Source organism: Quercus suber, unplaced genomic scaffold (genome assembly GCF_002906115.3).
Source record: "Quercus suber isolate HL8 unplaced genomic scaffold, Cork oak 2.0 scaffold_257, whole genome shotgun sequence".
NCBI lineage: Eukaryota > Viridiplantae > Streptophyta > Magnoliopsida > Fagales > Fagaceae > Quercus > Quercus suber.
The window spans coordinates 531,063-540,819 of record NW_027069713.1 but is presented as its reverse complement, the minus strand read 5'-3'; the positions used below and the strand labels follow the sequence as shown (position 1 = coordinate 540,819).

Sequence of the window (9,757 nt, the reverse complement as noted above, 5' to 3'; positions counted from 1 at the left end):
AAAGTTGAAGATAATACTCCTACCCTAGTAGACCCCCCCCCCCCTCCCTTTTTTTTTTTTTTTTTTTAATTTTACAATATAAAATTTTACTCTAACCTAATCTAGTGTATATATGTGTGAAACTCATTCATGAAAACTTGAACTCTGTCCCTTATCCCACAAATACTTATACTTGTGGAGTGATTATTCTACCAAAGTTGTGTGACAGTGCCCTAGTAGAGCCTTTGACATTGTGTTGTTACAGAATTGTGATAAATTTGATGACATTAATTAGTTCGTTTTCATAAAGGGAAGGGCCAGTTTTCCATTTAAGCTCGAGACATTAAATCTTGTTTCATTTGACAACTAGCTGAGAGAAGGTATTATGCATGAGATGAGAATAGGCAATTTTTACAGAGACAATTCACAATTGACAGGCATAGAGATTTAAAGTGAGGGATGCTTCAATTTTTCCTTTCGATAAATAGCAAATATGATGTGATTTATTGATATTATTATATGATGGTCCACCAAACCAATGTCCTAATACATATCCAAACAACTTGTCCATTCTTCCTAATTAGGCATATGTCTTGTCTGTCATTGTATCTGCTGTATTGGGACGAAAGAAAATTAATAGGGAATTAAACGTGTCTAATACGTAAAAAAAAACTTGTGGGTTACTTTGTTGTCTTCCTAATTATAATTGGTCCTCCAGCTCAAATGCTTGACCTTGATGTTTATAAAACCTAGGGGGAAAATAAATTAAAAAAATAAAATAAAACGTACGCAATGTCTAGCTTAAGCATTCACAATTAGCTAGCTAGCTAGAAGATAATATAACATTAAGCTTAATTAATTGTGCAGACACCGCTCTTGAACTGTAAAGATATATTAGGACGGTAAAGTAACTAAGTTATTTATGAATAATTTTGTTCATATTCGTTTATTTAGAAAACATGTCACTTGTTATTACTACCGCCTCCTGTGCTTCATTCGTCTTCAAATCCGGTTCTACTTACTAAGTCAAACTCACTGTTTATCACTCTTTGGAAATGTATTGTTATTGTTAGAAGTATGTGATGAAATGATTAAATATACTATATCTCAATAGGTTAAATTTTTGATACAATTAATAATTTAACATAGTATCAAAGCAAAAATGTGAGTTTTTTAAATTAATTTCACTAAACTTATGAAGGGGCTAATGCAAATGTTCTTATATATCACAGTAGATAATTATAATTTAAGTGTAGGTTTTAGTTACCTCAATTAATAAGTTTTTATCATCGAACAAATGATTTGAGATCAAATTTGATCTAAAAAAAAAAAAAATCATTAGTGGCTACTTGATAGTATAGAATAATAATTAGGAAGTGTAACATATTTATTGCAATAATAATAACAACACCAACAATAATAATAATAATAATAATAATTATTGTTATTATTATTATTTCATGTAGTAAAAACTGTCCCAATCAAACAAAAGTAAAATTATCCCCCTCGGCCCTCCCCCTCGAGGCAAAAAAAAAAAAGTTTAAAGATGTTTGGCATAAAATTAAAGCAGGTAAACTTTTAGCACTGCTTCATGGTACAATGAAGCAGGTGGTAAAAGTTAATAAAGTAGTGGAGTAGTAAACAGAAAGAATTGATAGTACGACCCAAATTCATTCAAACCAGAGAAAAAGCAGACAGTGCATTAATGACACGGTCCAAAGGATAAAAAGCAAGTGGCACCACAAAATAAAAAGTAGAGCATGCTTGAATTTTCATTTTTGTTGTTAGTCATTTGATTGCTTTTTAAGATGCGGCTTCGGTTTTAAACAAAATAAATGGAACCTTCTAGTTCTACCACGTACTGCCTTTATTATTGGTTATTCAACTTATTCTCTTTCTTCATCATACATCTTCCATTTTATTTTTTTTATGTTAATTTAATATTTAAAGCGTTTGCTTCTTGTTTTTAGTAACTTTCTACAAACTTCGATTCCTTTTCTTTCTCTTTATTTATTTACTTACTTTTAGGTTTTTGCTTGCTTCTAGTTTGGTATTAGAAACTTTTTTTTTTCTTTATTATATATATTTATGTATGTATCCTATTTTTCATAAACATTAGACACGTAGTTATTTTTACCACAAAATTACTCATGTATTTTATGTTATATATGAATAAAATTATTCATGTGTATTAAATAAGATGATTTAATTTAAGTGGATAATTTTATAAGTTGCATCAAATTGAAAGAGATTATTTCATTTGGAAGAAACTGTCTTTATAATGATTTTTTTTCATAATTATTGACACTAATATTAGAACATCATTTTTACTTAATAAAAAAGAGAAGAACACCATTTTTTACATGCACGTGTTAATAATATTATTATTTTGTTAACATAAAACCAAACATAATTTTTTTTTTTCATCTTTTCCCTTGCGCTGACTCAGCCGTTCAAATTGCATTAATTCTAAGATTACAAACTATTTCACATACTTTATTATGTGACAAATTATAACTGATTTTTTTATCACTTTCACATAGACTTGTCATTTTTTTTTTTCACGAATTTAGCTTATCTTCAATATTTTTTTAACTAAAATCTCATTTTGTTTTAATAAGAAATTGCCACATTATTCATTAACTAAATAAAAATGTGGAGATTAATTTCATCAAAAAAAAGTATGGAGATTAAAACATATTACCACTTGCTGTTATATATTTAAAATAAAAAGAGACGTCCAGTTGAAAAAGTACTAAAATTAAGTCAAACTCTTTTTTAACGACTCATAGTCAATCACATAAAATAATTATTGTAAGGTGAATGGAATAAGTCAATGCTAAGAAAAAATCTAGTATCACAAATCATTATACAACTTTATCACAACCCTGACAGGGTAGTGTGTGAGGTCATAAAGAAAAAATTATAAATCCAAGTATAAATGATCACTACTTCACAACATTTTTTCCATTAATTAAGTTGATAAATTTTTAGTTCTTGAGTCTATCAACCAAAAAAAAAAGAAATTATAAAATTTTCCTAAATTCTTATCAAAATCAAAGGCCACTTTAAGTGGGTCCAACTTCACGGAGGGTCACTAAATTACAGCCACGTGGCACCATACACGTCGCTAATCCTACCATCACGGCACACTCTTCAGTCTCCCTCCATTTTTTCTTCTCTCTTTTTTATTTATTTATTAATATTTTTTTTCCTCTTCTTCTCTCACAGACAGTCTTGAAAAATTAAAATGAAGAAAGTGTATATATAATAGAGAGAACCAATCGTTTCTTTTTCTCTAGTACTTGACCATCACAAAATACCACACACCATCAAAACAAAAACTGAGTAAAAGTTCAAAACTTTAGCTCACCTTGTCACTTTAACACAGGTATATAATCAAACCCCAATTTTTCTTTGGCAGATTGTTCCTTTTGTTGTTGTAAATTTCTGTTATTGTTGTTGTTTTTTCTATTTTTAATCAAGTTGTTTGGTTATTTATTTTGTTTAGAATTTTTTGGTTTGCTTGTCAGCCCTGAAGAGGTGAACTATATATTTTCTATATGAAAAAAGTTTTTGTTTTTGTTTTTGTTTTAATGTTTTGTTGATGATCATTTCTGTCTAAAATTGAGCTTAACTTGAACGAATTCGGGATTATTTCTGAGTTTTGAGAAATGGGTATCTTTCTTTTTGTGTAAAAGAGGGCTCTTTGGCTTTCAAATTCATTGCTTTTCAACATTTTCTTCTCTGTTTGCCATTAATTTTCTCTGTTTTAGATAACTTTAGCAGGTAAAATGGTGAGTTTCAAGAAGAAAAAAAATAAAGGGTCTTTAGCAATATGCTTGTTTGTGTATAGGCTAGTGGATTGCCAGGTGTTTGGTTGTAAATTGAATTCTTTTACTTTCTGTCAGTTACAACTCTGCCAAATTCTTATGGTGATGACACATCACACATGGGTTTGTGTTGGTTTTCCTAGTTTCTTGTCGGTTTACGATATATACATATTTTTAATTCCTCTTGCAGAATTTAAGGTCTTGAAATTTGTATACGTTTTTTTTTTTTTTTTTTTTTTTTTGCTTTGTATATGTGAGACTTATCCGTTGCTCTCTTCTATTTGGTGACAGGACCGAGGAATTTTGCAGTACTACTTATAGAGGTTGGAGTGAAAAGTGGTGCATCAGCTTTTATGTGAGTGAAATGGTGGGTAAAGACAACTTGAAGACTGAGGACTTGAACTTGTGCTTTGAGAAGCTTATGATGCTTGGAGGAAGTGGTTTTGGTAAAGGAGGAGTGAAAATGGAAGGTGGGGTTATCAATGAGTGGAAGGATATTCCTATGGAGCTCTTGTTGCAAATTTTATCTCTTGTGGATGATCAGACGGTGTTTGTGGCAATTGGAGTGTGTCGTGGCTGGAGAGATGCTATTTTCCTGGGCCTTACCCATCTGTCTCTCATATGGTATATCTTTGTTTTGCTTACCCTCACTATGTCTAACTTAAAAGTGTTTGTGATTATTTCTTTTTCCCTGGGCTTTATATGGCATTCATACATGTGATCGATCCTGACTAGTCTGTTAAGGATCAATAGCGGACCCCAAAAATTTTGGGATTAAGACTTGGTTGTTGTTGTTGTTGTTGTATGCCATGTATAGACTGTGTGGATTTCTATGGTTTATTGTGTTGGCTTTCAAGTTAGAAGAGATTTTGATAGGATTTTAGTGTTAGCTAATTTCATTACAAAACTTTTGTTCAAATGTTTGGAATTGGTTCTGTATGATTAATTGTAAAAAGGTGTCAGTGTTGCTTTGAAGAAGCTGAAGACTTGCTTAGACTTAAAAATAAATATAAAAAAATTATTGCTATTATGTGAGTGAGTATTTCCCCTTTTTAAATTTGACTTTTTTATATTTTCTTCTTTTAATTCTTTATGGATTTAACCAGGTGCCCTTAAAGGGGGGAGAGAATAGAGAAGGATATGATATCTATAAGAACTCAGTGCTGCGCAGTTCTGTTGTGGATTCATTAGCTTTTAAGTGTGTAAAGTCTTATAGCTCTGCACTTCGCTTAAATTCGTATATTATTATTCTTCTTTTTTCGGTCTTATAATGTGTTACACGGGTGTTTGCAATTCTATAGGTATCTTATGCTACATGGGGAATTTATGGCTTTTAAGATTAAAGCCATTACATTGAGATGCATTTCTCTTGTCACTATATGCTTTTTTGACTGCTTTGATGCAATGAGTTCCTGTGATGAGTATTATTATTTCATCCTTACAAAGTGAGAGAATTTTCTAAGTGATGGGCATCTCAAAGTAGGAAATAGCTTTTAAAGTTCTAAAAATTTGTTTTTGAAGTGATAAAGATCACTTTATTACATTGCTTGATCACGTTGGAGACAATGGAACAGGCCAAGTCTTGCTTCTTTGGAGTTGGTAATCTTTTTCTTTCTTCTTCTTCCTCCCCCTCCACCCCCACCCCAAAACTCAATTATATACCACTTTTAACTTTGCCCCTTAAAACCCCATGGAGAAGATTGTTCCCCATTTTCTTCACCAACTTGCACTTGCTAAAGCAGTCTACTTTAGAGACGTGAATGACTTCTTGAAACTGATAAGTTTGTTTTTTCTTTCTTTTGAGTTATGAAACTTTGGGAATGCTAATTTTCAAGTTTTCTAATGCTCTGAGATACCCTTCTATGCAGCCCATTGTAGGGCATGCTTTACCTGTGCACAAATATGGTTATGCATTTATTTAAATTGATACTAATATATTGTGAATGATGACTGGATTGATCGTGTTTCCATTTCAACTGCTGTTACTGTACAAATTTCCTTGTTTCTGCTGAATCATAAGGGGTGAATTTCATGAACTGAGATGGAAACCTGAATTTGTAGTAGGGTCTGGTGTTTATTAATTGTATGGTTGTGCAACCTTTGAACTATCACTTGGGATTTATGTGCATTTTGAGTAGAATCCTATTGTACTCGAAAAGATTACGTGTGTTAACTATATATTAATTTCCATTGTCTTTCCTTTTCTGTATTATTTGGGATAATCTGGGTACATGTAGGATCAATTGCATTTTACCTTCACGTCTTCCTCTATAATGATGAACATGCATGTGTTCAGATGTAAAGGTGCATGTGGAAGACACATGTGAAGAATGTATGAAGTCCTGTCATTGGTTCTTTCTTCAGATCTAAATTAATTTGCTGTCTTGAGAATTTTACAATTTCTTTCCTTCATGAGTTTCAAGATTGTTAGCAAGGGGAGAAAAAATATATGAACTTTTGATGCTTTAAATAATTGAACCTTCTTAATATAGTTTACACTAGATGAGTTTACTCGATCATATATTTACTTTTCCTTTTCAATTGTCTGAAGTGAGATAACTGAGATATATGGTTCTTTTAGTTTCCATTTATAATATAATACATAAACAATCGTTAATGATTATATCAAGACATTTTGGTCTTTAATTTCATGAACTAAGTAGTATGATTTCCCTGGATTACCTTGCCTACTGGTTGCCTTGAACTGTTTTTTCAGGTGCAGTAAGAACATGAATAACTTGGTCCTATCTCTTGTTCCAAAGTTCACGAAATTGCAGTCTTTGACACTGCGCCAAGAACAAAAACCACAGCTTGAGGATAATGCTGTTGAAACTATTGCAAATTGCTGTCATGATCTGCAGATCCTGGACCTCAGCAAAAGCTTCAAGCTTCGTGACCGCTCACTATATGCCCTGGCTCATGGTTGCCCTAACCTTACGAAACTCAACATCAGTGGGTGTTCAGCATTTAGTGACGATGCTCTTGCATATCTAGTTAGGTTTTGCAGAAAGTTAAAATCATTAAATCTTTGTGGATGTGTAAGAGCTCCAACTGACAGTGCATTGCAGGTATAAATGAGTTACTAATTCATTGTTTGTAATTTAAGGCATAAGAAGTGAGATAATTCTATCAAGTTTACTAAATTATATGCAGGCTATTGGACTTTACTGCAGTCAGTTGCAGACTTTAAATCTTGGATGGTGTGAGAATGTAAGTGACGTGGGAGTGATGAGCTTAGCATACGGATGCCCTGATCTCAGATGTGTCGATTTGTGTGGCTGTGTCCTAATAACAGGTATTTCATATCTATGGGTAACTAAATGAAGATTTTTGAAATGTCAAAGATTATCATTTGTAAGCTGAGAGAATAAATATACAGGTATAATAGTTGGTTCTGGTGCTCAAATTTCACCAATTTTTTAGTCTTCTATCCCGGTGTATCAGTATCATCTCAATACTATTTGCCTCATGGTTCCTTCTGAAGGTCAAGTCCATTTCTGAGGATTTTTAATATCTTTATTCTTGAGGATGTTCCCATTATAACTGGTTTATTATCACCTGGTTGATTCTCTCTATCTGCAGCTGCCTGGAAACCAAGTCACTTGAATATAGGTCTGTCTTAGTATACCAAAACTAATAAGGTGGAACCCTTCAATTTCGATTCACACATTGTCTGTTTCATCAGTTCCAACTACCAGTTGTCATTGCTAACCCATTGTAGATTTTTCAATGCGTAATAGGCCAACTAATTGCATGATCACTATGTTCTTCAAATCTCATTATCTCTATAGCTCTACTCCTCTTCCTGATCTGTAGTACTCTCTGCCCTTGCTTCTGAATTCTCACAAGGCAGAATTTGCATTCTGAGTTTATGTATGCTGGCAATCAATGAAACTCTTTCATCTAAATGGTTTGGAGATTTGAAGGTCATAGTTGGGAAGTAAAAAATCAAGACCAACTCTGGTGCATGTTAAAGCCTTTTAAGATGTTTTATGTTTACCTGTTTTTATTTGAAATAATGGAAGAATGTTAATGATTTAGTATTTGTATGAAATTTATGAACAATCCAACATGTAAATGGTAGTATATTAATCTTCCTCACAACTATTGATTAGTGAGAAATTATGCATGTTTTAAGAGTTTTTATGCCTTTAAGTTAATAATAGTAATGGTAACCTATACTTGGATTAGTGAGAAATTATGCATTTTTTAAGAGTTTTTATGCCTTTAAGTTAATAATAGTAGTGGTAACCTATACTCGGATTGTCATGATTGTAAAAATGTTGACCCATTCAATACTTATAATTGCAGACGATAGTGTGATTGCTCTTGCAAATAGATGCCATCATCTGATATCCCTTGGCTTATACTACTGTCAGAACATTACAGACAGAGCTATGTACTCATTGGCCCACAGCCGAGTGAATAACAAGACTACAATGTGGGAACCCGTGAAAGGAATGAATGAGGAGGAAGGGCTTAGAACGCTTAACATCAGCCAGTGCACAGCACTCACTCCCCCCGCTGTTCAGGCAGTTTGCGATTCATTTCCGTCTCTTCACACTTGCTCAGGAAGGCACTCACTTATCATGAGTGGCTGTTTGAACTTGATGTCTGTGCATTGTGCCTGTGCAGTCCAAGCACACCGCACAGCCACCACTTTTCTTCACCCAGCTCATTGAACAAAGGTTTGAGATAAGAAGTCTATGGGAGCTGTCATGAAGGGCCCAAAGAAGAGTATATCCCCCTTGTATGTATGTATGTATTAAATTTTAGAAAACTTTGGTTGCAAATGTGCAGCCGTTTCTTGTTAACCTAGTGACAATGAAAAATGCTTTAAACTCTATGTTTACGCTTTTTATGTATGTGAATTCTGCAGCGTTTGGACTTTGGGAAGGTAAATTTGTTGTTGAACCTTAAAAGTTCTGTTGGTTATGGACCCTATGGTACTAATGTTAGGAATATTTATCTTGTTACTAAATGTCCCACATTGCCAAAGCAGGAGTTGGAAGTTAGTACCTACCTTGCAAGTTAGAGTATTGCTTTGGGGATGGGTTTGGAGCATACATCAAGGCCTTCATTGTGTAGTCCTGCATTTGTTTTGAATAGATCTTTATTTTAAGGTGCAAATAGGGGAAATTTTCTTTGTTTCTTAGCGCCTAATTCACCCTAATTCACTCTTATCACCTTTTTCAAATTACTTAACTACAAAAAAGAAAAAGAAAAAAAAAAAGAATCGATTATGGTATTGGCAATCTAGATTGGTCAGGCAGTTTGACCATAATATCCAACTTATTGGACTTCAAATGGAGGCTGATGGGAATCAGATAAAGAATAGTAGCTTTCCCAGATAGTAGATTTGTAATTTAATAATTCTCTAGCATTTGATCCGAGCAATGCACTTTAATGAACAATTGAGTTTGTAATTGGAACTAAAAAGTTGTCACTGGATTAAAATTTTAAGTATAATTTTCCAGAAATTTAGGTATAAGAAATCTATGGTTTTTTTTTTTTTTTTTTCAAGTAAAAGGCATTCTAAAAAGTAAAAATAAGTTTATTGATTTTGTGACCAAAACTGAGCTACTATCCAACTTTGGAAGTGAAACATAATTTAAAAATGAAGTAAACAAAACCTTATTTACGAAGAAAAACATAGATATCTTCAATTTGAAATTTACAGATACATTGGGGGTAAGCAGCAGGACGTACATGAAAGAAAGTGAAACGAATGGGGACCTGGAAGTTCTACACCCAGAATTTAATTGTGAGGCTGATAAGGAGATGATATATGACAAAAGGAAGACCGAAGCATCCGAGAGAGAGAGAGAGAGAGAGAGTTTAAGAGAACACATCAGCTTAACAGTCAAAAAGGTATTCAATTGCTTACAGAAAAAGCTAACATACTGTTATACTATTGTTTGTTGATGCATCAGTTCTAATGTTCT

At 32.8% G+C, this 9,757-nt stretch overlaps 1 protein-coding gene across 2 annotated transcripts; it reads left to right on the top strand.

The window, feature by feature from the left end:
- Nucleotides 1-3,206: 3,206 nt before the first annotated feature.
- On the top strand, nucleotides 3,207-8,734 carry LOC112035395 (F-box protein SKP2B). Of its 2 annotated transcripts, none has more exons than XM_024068227.2 (5): nucleotides 3,207-3,370; nucleotides 4,104-4,436; nucleotides 6,529-6,880; nucleotides 6,966-7,107; nucleotides 8,124-8,734. In XM_024068227.2, the coding sequence occupies exons 2-5, from the start codon at nucleotides 4,177-4,179 to the stop codon at nucleotides 8,492-8,494; spliced, it is 1,125 nt and encodes a 374-aa protein (XP_023923995.1). In that variant the 5' UTR covers nucleotides 3,207-3,370; nucleotides 4,104-4,176; the 3' UTR covers nucleotides 8,495-8,734. The 2 variants fall into 2 exon arrangements, with proteins under 2 accessions (XP_023923995.1, XP_065637189.1); XM_065781117.1 differs by lacking the exon at nucleotides 3,207-3,370 and adding an exon at nucleotides 3,425-3,522.
- Nucleotides 8,735-9,757: the final 1,023 nt, after the last annotated feature.